The 20,184-nt window shown below is 34.2% G+C and overlaps 1 protein-coding gene across 1 annotated transcript in view; it reads right to left on the minus strand.

The window, feature by feature from the left end:
* Positions 1-20,184, minus strand: part of CSMD3 (CUB and Sushi multiple domains 3) — a 577,112-nt gene that overhangs the window by 204,627 nt on the left and 352,301 nt on the right. The window contains exons 20-22 of the mRNA XM_030971761.1: positions 14,630-14,746; positions 7,548-7,763; positions 6,770-6,958 (exon numbers count right to left, since the gene is read on the minus strand). Coding sequence (XP_030827621.1) covers positions 6,770-6,958; positions 7,548-7,763; positions 14,630-14,746 — 522 coding nt within the window. The remainder of the gene's footprint in view (positions 1-6,769; positions 6,959-7,547; positions 7,764-14,629; positions 14,747-20,184) is intronic.

A 20,184-nucleotide genomic window follows, 5' to 3' on the forward strand; every position in this document is an offset into this window, starting at 1 on the left:
AGAATCTCCAGTCCTATCTATAAACATATTATATTGCTTAAAATCACATGGAGTTTCATGGGACTTACAGTTTCTTTCTATTCTCTGATATTAATACTGAAGGAAAGATAAAAAAGACCATAATAATTATATTTGCATTTAAGTGCTGAGTAAAAAAGTCTCCAGAAAAAGTAATGTCAATGGAGTTCTTAAGTTTAAAAAAATCCAAACATTAAACACATGTAATTTTTTCAAAGTGTTTGGAAAATAATTTTAACAGGCATTACAGTGAATGAAAGTTAAAAAGAAACTTAAGAGGCAAACCAGGGTGAAATTAAAGGAATATGTGTAAACAGCGAAACATAGAAAAGAGGTGACAGTATTTCAAAAGTAAAGGAAAAATTACAGTGGATCAGAGAGTCTGTAACTATTCTTTAAATCATACGTAGAGCTGTTATCAGAATTTACAAATCTTTGGTTCCTGCATTTATGTTTCATTTTAGAATACTCCCTGTTCAACAGAGATAAAAATCAGGCTGCTTTATTAATAATGTTTTGTGTTTTTAAAAAAATTCTACTTGTTTCTGCTGAAACTTGGAACCTGCCTTCCACACTTTTCTTGTACGAAGAAAAATAGGAAAAATAGTCCGCATCCAGATATATTTTCACAAAGACTTTAATTCAGCCTAATATAAAGTAGAAGGATGTAACAGTAAGTAAATTACTGAAGTCAATTACTGTTTCCAGACTGTGACAGAAATAATAGATTCATTTAGTATTAGAAAGGAAAATAAACAAAAAAATCAAAAGAAAAGTAATGAAAAATAAAAACTTCTATAACAAGATAATTGCAGTAACAGATTGTGATGCTTTTGGTTATGAATGTGTGTTCATTGCACCTTTCCATAACAAGACAGATGAATTTTATTAGTGCGTTTAAATTTTGTAAGCAGGTGAAATGTCACTGTGATTGTAACCAAGGAATGAAATGCACCTATTTGAGTAACTCAACCATTTGAACTCAATTCTTCAATGAATTGAAGATTAAAATTCTTGCCATAAATAATTATGAATCAAAAACACACTATGTGCTCCTACAGATCAAAATTCAGAGAGAGGGAAATTGTTTTTTCAATACAATCCTTTAGAATCAAAAGATAAGAGCTACATCTAGGAGTCCTGTGTTTTGAAAAGATGGTATCTCTTGGTTAGGAGGCTGCGTATTGCAACAGCTTGACTGGGCAAGTAAGCAGAAGCATTCCAAAAAGGATTTTATCTTTATACAGCTTTGCACTAGATTGTAAATGAACAGTTACTTCAGAAACTGTATCTAAATTCAGTGCTCAACAAAGGGTTTCTTTTGAAGCCGTTTGTCTTCAGACGTTCTATCTCTTCAACTGAAGGCTGGCAGAAACAAGAAAATAATTTCTTGTCAAAACATAGCAGTAAAAGAGATGGTAGCACAAAAATTCTGAAAGGATTAAGTTGTTGCTAAAGTTTTCTTTTTCTGAATAGCATGACTCATAAGGTTATCACAAGTCTTCCAGGCAGTTTTTATATTCTGACAGGTTAAATACAGGTTAAATGCTGATGAAAAAAGTAAAAAGAACATCATCTTCTTCAATCAGTAAGAGTTATGGGGTTTCCTTTTATTTTACATTGTTCCAAAATACAGGACTTCCTTTCATATAGACAAAAATGATTAAGAGAAATTTCTTATTATGGATCTGCAATAGAGGTTATCTACTTCCTATTTGATCTGAACATCAAAAGATTCATGCAGCTGTTTGTGTATTAAACTTATTTTTAATATACTTTGGCTGGTTTATGACTACATTATTTATCTTATAATGAAAGATAGTATTTCCAGATCTGGGAAGATCCTGTATTTATGACCCAAAAATAATTTTACTAAAAGATATTTCTACATCAATGGCCAAATGGCCAATGGCCAAATACAAAACTTTCTTGGAAAGATTTACTTACATTATTAATGTTATTTTTCATAACTGATCCCTCTGGCTGACAAGAATGGGTAGGAGTCCCATATACATGAAATAATATGCTCCTGCATTGCAATCAATCAAAGGAGGATGAAGAAATAGCATGACAGATGAGCTTTTGAATTAATGTTAACAAGGCAAATTGTATTAAAAAACCCACATTATATATTAGAAGAATTTAAACTACCAATGCGCATGATTTTCCTTTAAACTAATTTAATATTCCAATAAAAAACCCCAACACTAACAAAAATATCCCAAAAACATAAACAACCAAACAAAATCCTCCACAAAATAACTCAGGAAGTGCTGGAACTGTTGTAACTTAGTAAAAATTTCCACATGGGGAAGAGGAACAGTTAAAACTTGATACAAAACCTAAAAATACATAAGAAATATTAAAAAATGTCTTGTCACATCATAATGCTATTATACTAACATATGGTGAGACCTCAAGGACTGTGTTTTGCTTTTTACAGGACTCCAATCCCTGAAGAAAATAATAGACATATAACATTTTCACACCCAACAGAAGAAATATTTAAGGGAATAAAATTACTTCTGATGAACAGAAGAAAGTTTAGGATTCATTTGTTCTGAGATGAATCAATGACATTTACAAGTGGATATCACTATCCTTAAACTCAGAATTCATGCTGCCCAAACATTCCATGTATTAAAAGAAATCTCAAAACTAGCAAAAGAACATATTTTTTGAAGCAAAATATATTAAAAGCAATCTTTATCTTGAATGTTTTGTATGCACAGAAATGGATAGAGCTATGCAGATGGCGTAAGATTAATAGAACATAGAATAAGATACACAGAGGGTAACTAATGATTCTCCTGCTAATAAGGGAAATTACTACAGATTTATCTGTGGTAGCACTTTCCCTTCCTTGGTTCCATATTTATGCATATCCAGTCAATGCTGAAGTCATTTTTTCTTTCATACAATACAACCTTCAAACATTTCTGAAATGTCTGTTCTCAGTGTTCTTTGAAAAGCACTTTAACTAAAGCTTGGCAAAGAAGCTGCATCACTGAACACCTTGGCAAAAAAATCTCTGATGGAAAAAAATTCATGTAGGATATTATCTGAAAACTATGCAACATGACAGAAATTACTGAGTTTGCTTGTAGATATTTTATGTCTTTTTGTCTGCTTTTTATAATTTCAAGGGGCATAGTTCCTTGGAAATCTGTAAGTCTAGAATTAGAGACTGTTTAGGACCTACTGAGAAGAATAAACAGAAAAAGTGAAAGTAGCACAGGAGAAAAAAGTTTTAGCATCAATATCTTCCAGTGAAGGTTTAGGAGTATGGAGAGAAACTGTATGGCCTGAAGAAAGCCAAAGTAAAAAACTTGACACAGCTGGGAAGCTATGAAGACACAGATTATTTTACATAGACATAGAAACAATTAGGGTCTATAAATTCAAACATGACAGTTATAATGAAAGGTAGTACAATTTGGGTTTTGACAGCCTTACAAGGAATGAAAAAACAACCTGGAAAAGGCCAGGTGAAAGGGAAAAAAAAGACATAAGAAATCCTGCTATAATAGAAACAACTTTCCATATTTTACTGAGAAGAAAAGCAATTCTAAGAAAGAAATATGTCTGCTGAATTTGAACACTGTATTTGGTTATCACTTGAGTACAGCATAAAAATAAATCATGAAACTAAGAAACAATAGTGTTCTAAAAGATCTTTAATAATCTTCATTCCACTATTGATGATAAGAAAAGTTTAATTTTATCTCTGTCATTATTTTTCCCTTTAAAGCAATAATAATTGCTCTTGTTTGTTCCTATCTTTAACATAGTTACGGGAAAATTCTTGTAAGCTACCTATGGCATTGAAAATTAAAAGAGAACTAGGCAAAAATGTCTGAGTTCCAAATGCATCAGAACATTTCAGAGGCACTACAACCCTATCAAAGCAGCTCCATATTCACAAACTTGAGATGATTTCTCTGCTCTGTATTACAAGCTGGAGACAAACCACTAGCATACTGGAGCAAAATGTTCATTCCTTAGGCCACCCAGAGCTTAGATTTTGCTTCTTACAAAGTCAAAAGTGAACATGCATTGACACTTGCTGTAGGATTTTTTTTTTTTTACAAATATATTACTTAGACTCAAAAGGAGATATCTTTTTCACTGTCCTTGGAAAAGTTCAAAAAAACCAATATAAAGATTATGGATATTTTATCATTAGATCATCCATTTATTAACAGCTTGTTCAGTTGGCTGTGTGGCAGTTGCTTTGTAGCAACTCATACAGAGTGTTTTAGTTTTGTTATCCAAGACAGAGTAGATAACACACCAAAGTTTCAGGTACCATTGAACTATGCTTGCCCCGACTACAGACAGCTACTCCAAGAAGTGCTGCATCATATGGTAAACAGAAAAATGGAGAACCTTTAATCTTCTTTTCAAAAATTCTTATAAAAATTGTTTCAGAGCAACATCAAGCCCTACTGAATTGAGATAATATCATCATTTGAGAAATTCAGCCTTAAAAATTCAGTAAAAATATATTTGTTTGCTATTTCAACATTAATAATAATTAATGTTTAAGTAATAATTCCAAACAATTTAAAAATAATTAAATAATTTAATAATTAATAATTAATTTAATAATTCCTACTTGCAGAATTTCATTTATCAGCAATTCCTAATTTAAAAACAATTAATAATTATTTAATTATTAATACTTTAGCAATAAGAATTCCTAATTTCAAAATTTAATGACTTATTAATAATGAAGAATTCGTAATGTAAGTATTCTTAATTTCAAAATTTCATTTCTTAAGTCTTAAGTCACAATTTTTTTTAAAAGGCTATTTTTACAGATTGAATAATAACATTCATTAATAAATTACAAGCACTTATCTTCTAAATAAGAAAAGGAAAGACAGCTGCTAATTTTATGGCAAATTATTTGAGAATTGATTATGACTGACTACTCTGTTTCAAAACCCGACACATTAGCTTTTGTTGTATCCAGAGAGGGATGCTTAGCCTTCCACCAAAATTCTACCTTATCTGTCTTCCTTGCATTTTATTCTTGAGTTGACAATCTCAAGTTGAACACAAATATTATGAGCAGTGGTTACTCCCAAATGATGTTGCATGCATGTGAAAGTGCACATTGCATCAGAAGCATTCTCTCATTAATCATTTTGACAAAAAATGCCAAACGTGAGCAACAGTACCAATACATAAATTTTGAGTCCAATATAAGTGGTTGACAGGAATTTCTGCTCTTGTCGTGTTTGAATTTCATTATTATGACACATAAATTAAGCACAAGACTGACAAAGACTGGATATTTAAGGAGAGAAAATGGCTAAATAAGCTGTTCTAGTTGAGACTATTTTTTATTTCCAAAAGTAAGGAGAAAACATGTTGACTAGAAAATAATTTATTCCTTCTATTACAGCTTTTCTCTTTTCCTCCAACACGTAGACATAAACATTATTTTTCTCTCATGAAAACTGTATAGAAATTTTTTAAATTTATGCTGCTGTGATTATTTTTGCTGATAATTTACTAATTCATTTTTATTAACCCTTCCTGAAATTTATTACTGAAATTTAACCTATCTTGTTGACTGTGCAAACATTCATTATTATTCTTATTGTAAAAAATTCATCAACCTTAACACAAAAAGAACTTTTTTTCATCCATTGCTCTGACTCAGCATTTAAACCATCTCTTCTATAGGTATATGTATAAATGTTGCTAATGCATAAACTAAATTCATAAATTAAAAAAAAATTATAAACTAAATTCATAATTTTCCTCATACTGAGGTAAAGGAAATGGTATGGGAGTGGTTTGAACCTAAAAATGTTGATACAGTAACTAAAAACAAATAAGAGGAAACACATAATCAATCCATAGTTACTATGCAATCAACATCGGAAAGACATTTATGTTTAACTAACATTTAGTATGAAAAATACTTTAAATGCACACTGATAAAGATGTTTGCATGTATAAACCTTTCCATATAGTACCTAAATTTCAGCAATATATATCCTTAAATAAAAATAATGCAGACACTTAAGCAACTCTCCTACTTTTTAGAGACCTTATTGTTTTAACAGTTCTCAACAGAACTGAAAACTAAATAATTTAGGAAGCATTCAGCTCAATCAACATTCTTTAGCCATTTATAACTAAATTTCTAGTCAAATCTACATATGTAGGCTACCTCTACAGTGAGTGGAGAATGTTAGGTAGGAATCATCAGAAAGTGTTTCTTAATTATCTTAGCTATCATTTAAAAACCAGAATAACTGTTCTAAGGATATTCAGAGGATATGGTTCTTACATAGAATGTCCAGGTTGACTGTACTCCTAAAAATTGACCTAGTTTTGTGAAACAAATCTGGTCTAAGTGATCTAGCTACAATTTTATAATACAGGTATCACTTGGAAGCTTGCATTGACAAAAAAAAATCAATTACCTGACATCTGAACTGGTAAATGCTGATTTAAATTTATACCCAGTTTTCCTAACCTATTAATCCAAATAAGAGGAGTAAGCATTGTGCCCTCAATTTGAATTGCTTTCAAGTATAGACTATGAAGTCTGCTTATAGTTATAATACTAAATATATAAAAAAAAGGTTAAAAAATTGACTAAGGAGATATGGAGAATATGAGAGTACATTAAAAAGAGGTGTATTACCATGCTTTTCCATGCTCTAAATCTGCAAGTCCATGGACAATGACTACACATACAAGCAAATGAAAGCAGCTGACCACGTACCCACACACCTTGGCAGAGGTGCACTCCATACTCGTCGTCCACCACCAAGACAAATAACCTCTGAAGCTCCTTCTAAACGATATCCAGATGAACAGGAGAATGTCAGAATATCTCCAACGCCAAAATTAAATCCTATTCTGCTACCAAATTGTGGGATCCCAGGATCTTCACAAGGTTCAAGATTATACTCTGCAAACAAGAGCAAGTCAGCTTTTATGAGAACATCTTTACAAGTCACATATGTAATCTTGCAGTCTAGTAATTTCTGTATATTTCCACCTGAATATCAATACAGGCATCAGGTTTTAAAACAAAATTATTGTGTGAATGTTAAATTGATAATTAGATTATGTTGAAAGCAAGGCAAATAATACATTCACAATGTTTTAAGGATGCATGACGCAACATGATTTATCATTCTTATAAGAGCCATAAATAACTCCAGTAAATAAAACAAATTTAAAAAATGGCATAACAAAAACTAAATAGTTGACACTTCAGCTCATCTGGAATTTCAGTAACTGAAATTAGACTAGTTCTCTTTCCTCCCCTCACTTGATAATATGTCTTACAGTTTACTGCCGTCTTATTCATCATATAGCACAGAGGTTCACTTGCTTTTAAGTTATTGTGCTTAGGAAAAAAATTATATAATATCATTTTTCAGTATATATATTCATCAAGATAATTTAAATTATTTTTTTCTTTATACAGCATGCAGAAAAAAACACCAAATAACAACTTTTTCAGGAGCCAGATATTACAGGTATTTTCTTACCAGAGAAAGAAATATTAAATCCTTCATATGATATTGAAAAATCTGAAATAAACCGCAACTGAGCTCTGAAATTTCCATAGAGACCAGCATTGATTGGTGAAGGAAGCTCTGAGCCGGTCAGACGTGCCAATGGCTGTGTGAAACTGCCATTCTCTGTTATTAGTAAGTAGTCATGATGATCCTCCAAATGAAATGTGTAGAAGGTGAATTGTACACCTATCAGAAAAAGTAGAATTAGATTTACATGTCACCCTATTAACATCCATGTAACTAAGCCAATGTTAAAATTCATGCATCACATTATGAATAATAATTTGGAAAATTAAGATAATAAAATTTTTCTAAAAATTACTATCTGTCTTGATTTTGGAATTAAAAAATCTTTGCAATAGGTTTTGTTTTGACACCATATTTACCTTTTGCCTCTAGCTGCAAAATATGGATATCTGATTTATAGAACTTAAAGTTAGATGCTTTCATTTTTGTGTAAAATCCAATGACACACTATGATATTCAAAACTACAATTAATTGCAGAATAAAAAAAGTAAACCTTATTTCTTACAATCACCAGTATCCTTGAGTAGCACCAGTGAAAGAAAACATTATAAAATATATGATATTAAATTCTAATGACACATCAGTAGCATCACCAATTCCTCCCAAAAAACGGGAGGTCTCTCAATAAGATGTGACATACGTCAACAGTACAATTTTTTTGCCAATCATCATATATAAATCACACATGTAGAAAGGAAAATATCTCCTGGAACACAGTAGCAATAAAAAGACTTAAAGTTCAAGACAGACAATTAAATCACTTGAGCATTTTTAACTAAGAGTTAGAGCATGATCTTTCGGTAGAATGCACAGAAAAACCAAGAAAAATAAACAGAAGAATCCATTAGCTAGCTTAAGTGATTCGGGATACCACTAATGTAATGTTATTTTCAGTTTTATCATGTAAGTTATAAACCAATGATTCAGGCTCTTCAAACATATCTGATGATGCAATACTTAGGATGATCCACACATATGATTGTAGATTAACATAGCAGATGAATAGTAATGACCTCTGGATACTCTCTGGGCCAACAGATTTTTAATAGTAAACATAATTTAATCAAAAAGCAAAGAAATAGTTCCCCTTCCTACAGACCCAACACTGCACCACTCGCCCTACCCCTGCCACCACCTGCCCCAAATTTCCCAAACAGGGTAATAAAATCCAAGCTAGATATACTCTGCTTGACTAAGCTGTCTAAATAAAGAAATATAATGCCCCTTCAGATATTGTAGGTTACCTTTTCTAGACCTCACAGGCAGCTTTAGAAGCTCCCAGTACAATTGTCTGTTAATGTTTTCTGTTTGGGGTTTTTTTGATACTATTTCTGAGGTTGCCTGAATAGCATTAAACATTTATGTTAATGCAACTCAATCACACCTAAGAAATACAGCTTGTATGGGTATCTAGAATGCAAGGACACTTGGTTTATAAACCCGATAAAGCACTTTTCAGTACAGGAAGCAAAGACAGGAAATGAGAGAAGTAATGAATGGTATACACACACACATAAGCTTTAATGAGCAGGATTAAGTGGAAGTACTAATAAAGACCAAATTTCTTATGTTTCTGTCTCATGGTAAATTAAGCCTATTATTGTAATCTTAAAGCAGTTACATCTTAGTAATTGATGATAATGGGGGAAATAATTTTATCTTGGGTGTCATGAAAAATAGAAATTTATCATGGACTACTTGAGGGAATTTGTGAGATTAAGTAAAACTGAAGACTTTTTTTAAAATGGTAGTTGGAGACCTTAAAACTTTTAGTGAGATGTTTTGGACCAAAGGAAGATAAGAGAAAGGATCATGCTAGGTAAGAGTGAAAAAAGTGCCAGAATAGGGAGATCCTTTTCTCCTAATCCCTGCACCTAACCAGTGCAATTTTTCCTCTATTATTTTAAAACTCTACTCCTTACTAGTGTGCAAATGTCTCTTCTGTCCAGAGAGTGAGCACATGGGTGACCACTAGTGAACATTAGTGTGGACTGTCTTGGGAGCAGGATGAGATCAGGGGACAAATGGAAAAAGAGCCACTGATCACAGACCAAGTGATCAATGAATCTAGTAGGAGTAGAATCTGAACTCCGGCTCCTGGGTCAGAACATGGAAGGCTGGGGGAGCACATGCATGTGCATGTGTGAGTGCCACTTCTAACAGATCCCTCTCTCCCCTGGATGGAGAAATAGGATTTGGTTGTCTGTGGTGTTCATGTCTGTTTCAGTGCTGCTGGTGTTTCTATGTGGGCCAATAAGACATTTGCCTTGATTCTTGTTAAGCTGTGTGACCGGCCATACATACTGGCATCTTTAGAATAATACATGCTTAGTCTTGCCATCTGCTGGACATACAGATAGGAGCAATCAGAAAAAAACCTTGGATCTTGGAGACCTTTGTCTTTTACTTCCCTTTAAAGAGACTGAAGAACCATTCAGGTTTTTCAAGTAGGTAATTCCTTCTGAAAACTCCATACACATCACATACTCCCTCTGAATCCAGAAAAACACATTCTTACTAAGTAGCACCAATATAGAAATTACTGCATGAGATTTTATTTTACGCTTATGGTAAAAATAAATAATCCAAAAGATTTATTCTGGCTTTTAAAAGTTCTTAATTTACTAATTACATGAGCAAAGCCATTCATCTATTTTGATCATTCTATTTATTCTCCCAGCTTGTGTGAAAATAAATTGGCAAAAATGACACGCAGAATTCTGGAATTGAGATGGGGTTGCATATCTTTTGAACTAATGTATATAAATATAGCTTTAGAAGTAATAAATTCTTAAATGTCTGCGGGTTTTTTTTAACTTTGTTCATATAGGATGTAGTGATGATTTCACATGCAAAGAGCTCTTAAAAAAACCCCATGTGATATAGATACAGAATAAGACTGAATTTCAGCTCATATTTTTTTGCATTTACTGCACTCCAAATTAATTTTGGTCCTTTTTATGCATGCATGTATACTGAAACAACAAAATCAGAAATGCCAAAGAAAATTTTATGGTAGTAACCCAAAATAATGAAATTCCTGTGAATCACAGTTGAGCTTCACTGAGTATTGTTCAAACATCACACAAGGTTTAACTCAAGGGAATGTTTCAATCAATTTTGCAGATTGCCATGACATTTCTTAGCAAAACCCCAAGGTGTATTACAGCAGTAGCTGTACAAGTTGGTTTTCTTCAGAAAATATTCTAATCACATTAATAAGTGCTGTGTGACAGACTGTGTCTTCTCCAGGGAAGAATTTTAAAAGATATGTTCAGGCAGATTCCTTCTCATTCTGCCTCACATGTGCCTTTCTTTATAAGGGGAATATTTAAAATCTGAAATGAAGATAGGAAGACGTAATGTGAAATGTCGCTTCTCTATGTTACAATCCAGACTGTTGGAAGATGGGTTAATTAACTGATCTCATAATAGATCTTTAAAAACATACCACTGATACTCCACACATTTCATTTCACCATATATTTAAATTGCATTCTAATCACAGACAAAACACAATAATTATTGTCAATAGGTGTTTCCTTTTCTCTTCATTATAGTCATTAATAGACATATTAACTATATTCAAGATAAATGTTCAATTCTCTAGTTAATACATTTTAAAAAAATGAAAAAAAATTTATCAAGTTTTAATAGACACTCAAGAATCATAATGCTGGTCCACAAGAACACAAATGAAAAATTAATTCTAAAACTTTAGATACACTTGAAGAGTAAAATTAAACCCACATATATTTATATTGCAATATTGTCATTTAAAACAGTATATACAAACACAGAAACTGTATTTCCTAGCAATTCAGCATATACAGACATAAACTATACATAATAACTAAAACTATGCATTTACTTACCTGTTTTTATGTAATAGCAGTATGAAGTTGTAACATAAAGATGTATAAGAAAGTACCTCACAGCATTCTGGAGTTACAAGTTATATACTTTTTTCTTGGCAGTCTGACATGAAACTACAAAACTTTGTAGAAAAAAACTCCAAAATAGTCTAAAGTAAAAATCATCTCACTTGTTAGTAGCTAGTAGAAGATACTCCTTGGGTTTCTGAAGTTGAAATTATACTAACCATGAAATAGAGTAGAAAATGAGATATCCAGAACAAAGTTTATTTCTCCCTCTCATTAAAATAACCCATTTATATGTATGGGATCGATTTTTCTAAAATGGTAACCATGTAAACCTTGGTCACTCAGTCTCCCCATAGACACATCTTCTGGGAAATATATCAACCCACTGGACATTACATGATGGATGGAGATGAACAGGTACCTTCAGAGGATAGTTCATTCCACCTGCTTTTTCAGGGTGCAATGACTCATATCCTAAAGATATATGCATTTTTCCATTAAAATACAGAAGTTTACTATTTGACTAGTTCACTGTGACATAGAACTTAACTGTTAGAAATTTAAATTAAGTAAGCCTCTGACTTCTTATCATAAAAGGACAGCTATCTTCCTCATGCAGTACAACAGGAAGAGCTTAAAGAATTAATAGCCTTTTGCCAACAAGTACAAAATATGAGGATTTCACACAGTCTTTCCTATTCAGAGCAAATACCCACTCTACAATTTTTTCCAGCAGCTCTTTGAGCAGCATGAATCAAAATGTCCAAGTCAAATTTTGACATTGCATACATGCTCAATGTTTTTCCTTAATAACATTTCCATACAACAACATAAAAATTACAGAATCATAGGTCATCTAGTTTGGATAAGACCTCTAAGATCATTGAGTCCAACCACTAATCCAGGACTGCCAAGTCCACCACTAAACCATGTCCTTAAGTGCCACATCAACATGTTTTTTAAATGGCTCCAGAGATGACACTTCCCTGGGCAGCCTGTTTCAATGACTGATAACTCCTTCCATGAAGAAATTTTCTCCTAATGTCCAATCTTTGGACATGCTCCTGCACCTCGATGCCTTTCGCGTACTGAAGGGCCCAGAGCTGGACACAGGACCACCAGTGCTGAGTACAGAGATACAATCACTGCCCTGGTCCTGCTGGCCACACCATTTCTGATCTAGGCCAGGATGCCATTGGTCTTCTTGGCCACCTGAGCTCACTGCTGGATCATGTTCAGCTGCTGTCAACCAGCACCCTCAGATCTTTCTCCACTGAGCAGCTTTTCAGCTACTCTGCCCCAAGACTGTAACATTACATGACATTGAATCAAACAAGACTACGAGTCTATGTGTGCATACGTTTCAGTGCATATGTGCTTATAAATATCCATATTTATACTATTATGTCCTCCCCTCTATATTTTATTTCTGCAAATTTGTTTTCACAGGAATCTCATTATATACGGTGGATTTTCTTAACAGGCTCATGTAAAATATTATAACATTGAGAATTTCAGCTTTTATTTGTCCCAACTATTAAGCATTTCTCTAGCTGAGGTTCTAACAAAAAATGATGGATCACAAAAAAGCTGCTTCATTTTCCAAACAGGAAAAGAAAATTAAAGAAACCCCCAAAACTTCCCAAGTTCTTTTCTTCATAATCCTGTTTTTATTTTAAGAGAAATGAAAGAGTTAATAAAAGGTCTTTCAAGAATCCTGAAAAATGTAGCTTAATCTGACCTCATTTTTACTGTAGGATTCGCATCCTTTTCTGTCATGTATTACTCCATGAAGCTAAACTCTTATCCATCTCTGCTACTTGCCTCCAATTCTCAGATTATAAAGCTTGTGCTGTTATCCAATGACTTCTCAGACAGTGCAAGACAAATGACTACAGGTCTAACAGTTTCTTTACACCTTCTTTTAGTCTTTTTTGCTTATCCAGAAGAACAAAAGATACACAGCCCCTTATATTCCCACAACTCTAAAAGCCATGTATCCTACCAAGAGGTAACAAAGGCAAATGTAGCATGTGATGTAGCATCGCTAAGTTCAGGAGGTTCTTTCACTGTGGATATTTAGAACCAAATTACACTGACACAAAGGCATCACTTGGTAATAAGGGAGACTACTCTTATTACTGGAAGAGCTGGAGCAATAATTTTGAGAGACACTCTTTACCACTTTAATGCTTTAAGGAGTTTTAAATGGGACAACCAGTCAGAATGATTTAACATCTAAGTGAGAAACTATCACACTACTTGTACAAAATAGAATAAGGGGATCACAGATCAGCACAGTTCTCTTTATCTGAAGTCTTATTTTTATGTTATCAATAACTCTTTCTTAGAGGAATACATCATCAGCATACTTCGTCACATTTTTCATGCCCTCACAGAGAACACTGATGAAATTCAGAATTGAACTTGCCTTGCTTCTTCTCCCTTTCATTTATTTTTCTGTATTCTTTCCAGTGTTACAATATAATTGTCCTTTTTTTGTGCTTACCAGCTTACTGTCTTTGTATTAAATTTCTCTTGTGGCATCTATCTCTGTCTCCTTCCCCTAACATTATATCTTATGCTGCTCTAGCTCTTTCCACCCATAGTACAAGTCATTCCCATATTTAATATAGAATACCAACAAAAACCTAAAAGTATGATCCATCTCATCCAGGACCAAAACCTTTCATTTGAAAGCAACTAGGACACATTATTTTTAGGGAACTTTGTTACCTGGAAATACCAGCTTCCATTTGTGTCCTAAGCATTATTTAACCTCTCAGAGAAGAGCTAAAATCACTATTACATTTTTTCCTGAAATCTGAGTTCAAGAAATAACCACCTCTTCCTTAAAAACCATCTGTCTTTCAGCTTCTGTGATCAGCCATTATATAATTCTTACTCACTGATTTTTCATTCTGTGGGAAGTGTAAGGGCCTAGTCCAGTTCTGGAATTCTAGGAATTACTACAAGAAAATTAAACAAACCCCAAAATCAGCAATGAAAATTCAAGTGCTTTGGTGCTAACCTAGGTCTCCTTCTAGAGCAGAGAATACTGGACTTACATACTGAAAAAAAAAAAAAAAGTGGAAAAAAAAAGAAAAAAAAAGTGGAAAAAGAGAAAAGGATTTATTTACCTTTTCCATGGGTAACATCCACAGTCCATGTGCAATTCAGTGAATTTGGATACAGATCAGGATAACCGGGGGATAAAATTGTTCCACTAGGTCCTCTAACATCTCCGCCACATAAAGCTAGAAAATAATAACAATAACAAAAATAATAATAATAATATAAATAACAGAAAACACACAGATAAGAAAAAAATTGAGAGAACAAACCTGAAAATTTCTGCTTTTAAAATTATTTTAAAGTAATTACTCAAATGATTTAGCAATTTAAGATATGACTAAAGACCATTTTTATACAGTAGAAAAATAAATGCAATTAATTATTAATTAATTTATGTTTAATATGCATAAGAAAATCAAAATCAAGTTTCATTAGCTGTTTTTTTCAGGTTTCTGGAGCCTCTGTGAAAATTGTTAAGTTCAGCAGAGCGATGAAGGCTGATGATAGAGAGCCAAACAATATCACTTAAACACAGGCCAAGGCTGGAGAGTCAAAATGGCGGATCTTGGCTATTGAAGAATTATTTACTTAAAATATTTGTGCAGGGAAGGTTGACGTCGTTTTGTGAATATAATTATAATTATTGGTTATGTGTTTATAGCTATGATGTTAGTGCTAATGACAAATTCCAATATAAGAATAAGCATTTTTGTAGTTTCATTAGCAACTTTATAAAAGCAATCGGTAATTGAGCAATACAAAAATTAAATTACAGCTTTAATTAATGCAAAATACAAAAAATTTAGTCATTACAACAATGGCAAAAATGTACAGCTCAATGATCTTCTGTTACAGGGTTTTTGAAATACAACATTAATCAGGTAATTTTTAGTAAAGAAGAATCTTGCATTTTAGAATTATCATATATCAATAACAGCTATTAAAATTCAGTACCAAGTCATTACATCAGAGTTCTCTGAATATAGATTATCTCAGAAGGGCATACATTATAAAACAAATTACTAGTTCCATTTTTTTTTCTCAAGGTTAAAAGCATCTATTCCTTTTATTTTCCTTAGCCTAATGATATGCATTACCAAAATTATTTTGCAGAAATATTTTAGAAAAAAAGCAATGAACTATTGTCACCAGTTTCAGGTCAAATAATTCAGACCATTCCAGCAGTTGATTGCAGCTCTCCCTAAGAGCAGTCCTTCGAAAGTAATTAACACAAATTCTTCTCTTATCTTTAGAAGATGTTAAAGGTCTTCAAAGGCACTTTTGGAGAGATGCAAATGGCAGCTATTTGTCTGTAACTCCAGTTGATACAAATATCAAACTCTCTTCTTGTTCTATAAGTGGTCACTCAAATATTTCTTGCTCATGTCTGTGCTTCCCACCCTGCTGTCACAGCAATGAGGGCGAGGGAAGGAGGAGCCTGTCATAGGTTGGAGGAGCAATGCCTCTTTCTAAGAGATGCTGCCCCACCTGCCCTAGCTGGTTTAAGCTGCTCCTGCCCCTCCTGAAACTTCTGTAGCACCTCTTAAGGCAGCACTCAACAGCATGATTCGTAAAGGGGGGAGAAGTTCGGCCTTTCAGTACGTGCTCAAACATTACATACTTGAGGAGTAAGGCGCTGTGAGAGTAATTTGTTGCATCATGCTGTTTCTTCTCCTATGTCTTGATAGTTATGCTGCTTATGGCAATTTCTTCTACATTTTGATGGAGTAAATGATTGAAGTTATACTCATTATGCTTTTGCTGTTAATGTTATATGTTTGAGAATGAATATACGGACATGTCACAATCTTCTGCTTGTAGATGTAAATTCATAACGGATTTGAGGACACAGCAGAAAGGGAATCAAGAAAATATTCAGAATGTAGCTTCAATCTCACCTTGTACCTAAGCAGACATTTGTGTCAATGAAATACATGCATTTTCCAGACATTTTAGTAGCACTGTGGAATGTTTTCATAAAGATCAATTATTTTTCATAATGAGGCTATGGCACTGCATATCATCATTGTGTTCAGGGCACTAAAAGAAGTATACATTTAATAAGCCTTATTTTATAAATCAGAAATGAAATTTCATCCGATATACTAGGTTGAAGGCTACCCTATCTTGCCTAGCTAAAATTTGTTTGGTCATTCTAACTATATTTCTGTTTTAAACATACTTACTTGTCTGGATAGCCTCATGATTGCTTTGCATGTGCTATTTCTCCTGCCAACTTTCTAGCCTTTGTTGGCCTAATTGTAAGATGGAAATTTGCAAATCCAGTACCACAGGCTGAAATAAGACATTCTAGGCCCACATTTGCCCAATCTCTTCAGTGTTGCCGCAGGCAAATAACCTCCTTCCATATTAATTTTCCTCCTCACTTCTCTAATGAAGAGACAGTGAAGACAAATACCGCCACCTTATAATCTGATCTTGCTATATTTAGACATTAGCAAAATACAGCCAAGGCTGTGACAGCATATTATTGGAGCTCCTGATGGTAACTATCTACTTCATCCATTAAATAATAAATACACCCAGTTTTTATAATCATGGGCTATAGACCAAATAATATATTTTACAGGAGGTGTTTGGAAAACATTTCAGGAATGCAAATAGTGACAAAACATCTATGGCATGCCATCAGGCCTTCAGTGTAACTCTGTGAAGGCTAGCAGATGGCAGAAAAAGGCATCAAGGGAGCAGCCTTTTAGAAAATAAAGCCAAGCTGACAAATCTGAAATCCTAGATGTGCAACTGGCCCTGATAAGATGGCTAACAGCCCAAGCATTTAATATCACTAACTAGTATCTGACTGTTTTTCAGAGTGCAAAGGAAAAGAGGAACACATAAAAATAAGAACAGCAAAGGATAAATACACATATTTCCAAATTCTACCTTTCACTTTATCTGATAATACCAAGATGGAAGCTAGGAAAGAGTAAAAGTAGAATGAACTCTTAAGGAAACAACTGAGATACTACTTTTGATTTATAATGTGGAAAATGGAACATTATGCTAACACACCAATTAATTTTTTTACGCAATCAGAGAAGTTGAATCAAGACATGCCAGCATTACTGTTTTCCAAACAGTAAGAATCAAAATAACAAGAAAATTAAAAAAAATGTAAAACAACAGCAACAACAAGAATAAAAGAACCAAAAAATAAAGAGAACAAAATACAAAAGTGGTTTCATGAAATACAGATCAGCATGTGGAAGTATACACTGTGGTGATCAGAAGTGATGTAACAATTTAAGAAGCAAGTTTTGGATAACTATGAATGAGGATTCCAATTTAATAGTGGAGTTCGGTTCAGATGTTCTGCTGAAATAAATTCTTACAATATTGGGTTGAATACTTACACCCTCTTTTGTTTCAACTGCATTCATTTTGCCCAGTAACATGATCAATCACAAAAAAAAAAGTGACAACAAGCAAGCCTAGCTTAGAAAATGGTTCCGTATATACTTTCAAAATAATTTTTGGCCCAAGTAATTTCAGAACCTTTAGTCAGGTTGCTCGTGTCTCAGTGGGAGACATGCAGGCCATGTTTCATCCCAAAAATACATTAATAATTGTAATAAAAGCACTTGACTTTTGTCATTCATAGCAAAGTTCCACTTCAGACCATATTTCATGCTACTATAAAACTGTTATAGGAAATCAATCTTGCAATACTAGAAATAGCCTTATAATTTTCAGCCTAAATTTATTCATAGTCTATTTTTACCCATTTGATCTTCTGCTAAACTGTCATTATATTGTATTCCCTCTTGGGGTCTCACTTGGGAAGGCTAGCAAACCATGTAAGAATCTATGACTTTGGATCAGTAATGAGACAGGATTTTTTTAATCTACTTCAATAAGATATGTTTTCCATCTCTACGACCCTGCATTAACAATTGCAAGTACTTAGCTGTCTTGTCACAGCATCTATGCTACAGAAAGATATTTCTAGGATACTTCACATTAGATTATGACATGTTTTCTCATATTTGTTTATTTATGTTTCCCATTTTATTCTCACATGCCCTCTGTTCTTATTTTAGTATGTTTATATTTTACTGTAGAAGTCAGTTTGTATATTCTCTTCCTGCACAGGGTCATCCTGTATAGCTAGCTTAACACTTATTCACAGAAAACTCTCTTAAATTTTGCTTTTCATAACCATCAGGAAAACTCAATAACCACTAATTATGTTTGCTGTCACCTGAGATCTACAAATACAACTTATAATCTATTTAAAACTAGTTTGTTTTCATGTGATACAAGTCAGTCTCAGAGTTATGAAGAGTATAGTGATATGAAATGTCTAGAAATCTGGATATGAGAGGAAGGGGGTCCCTGTCAGAGAATGCAATATTATGACTGAAATATTACAGTTTATGATTTAAACATTTTCATGGAGGACTTCTAAAACTGTATTACAAAAGCTTCAGAGAAGATCACCATACCCTGAATGGGGGTCTGAGAGGCCCTACACCATTCGCTGATGGAAACAAGTTGTAGTAACAACTCAGGCTGGCTGGGGACACCCACAAAGCGCAAGCCTGGTAACTTCAGGGCGGAGAGCGCAGCCCCAGGGCTGTCAGCTGCCTGGCTCTCACAGACCCGAACAGCAAAGGGTGGGGGAGAGAGGCTTTGGGCGTGTGTCGGAAAGGCCTCTGCTCAGGGGCAGTGACTCCACCCGCCGCTGTGCAAACGAGCCCGGCTGAGGGGCCCTTCCCTCCGGGAAAAGCTTCTCTCCAGCAGAGGGGGTTCACAGAATTCACAGAAGAGACCTTAAAGATCATCGAGTCCAACCCATGCCCTAACACCTCAACTAAACCATGGCATGGCCCATCAAAGGGCGCCCCAAAGGGGTCCGGAGACCCTGCACCAGACCACCAGAGATGGTGCAACAGACCCTCAGTGTTGGAAGAGACAGTGTCAAACTGGCCTCCTGCAAGGGAGGCACAGGGCGTTCCCACCTGCCCAAGGCTTGGATTAACCCATGGAATTCTTCACTCTTCAGTGTGGCACGGTGTGTGGCAGCCAGAAGGGACCCTGATCCCCAGGAAGACCAGATGGAGGGGAGCAATGAGACATAGTTGGGACCCTCGGGTGGGTGATCTGCTTTCACATAACCCTTGTCCTTCCTTCCTTCCTTCCTCCCTCCCTCCCTCCCTCCCTCCCTCCCTCCCTCCCTCCCTCCCTCCCTCCCTCCCTCCCTCCCTCCCTCCCTTCCTCCCTTCCTCTCTCCCTTCCTCCCTTCCTCTCTCTCTCTCTCTCCCCCCCCTTTTTTCTCTTTGCCTCTTTTACTATTAAACATATCAATTCTTTGCCTCTTTTACTATTAAACATATCAATTCTTTGGCACCAGCCTCTAACCTCATTTGGTTTTAATCTCGTTTTTGGGTATTCAAAGTTCTTTCCGGTTTATACACAGAAACTTCATTTTCTTTGATCCTGTGGGTTTAAATCAGATCATAACAGTCCCCATATCCAAAAAGAACAGAAAATAGATAGATAGATAGATAGATAGATAGATAGATAGATAGATAGATAGATAGATAGATAAAGATATATATAAATGCATTTTTGATGTATTTCAAGAGAGTGTTCACTA

The sequence above is a fragment of the Camarhynchus parvulus genome, chromosome 2 (assembly GCF_901933205.1).
Source record: "Camarhynchus parvulus chromosome 2, STF_HiC, whole genome shotgun sequence".
NCBI classification, from domain to species: domain Eukaryota; kingdom Metazoa; phylum Chordata; class Aves; order Passeriformes; family Thraupidae; genus Camarhynchus; species Camarhynchus parvulus.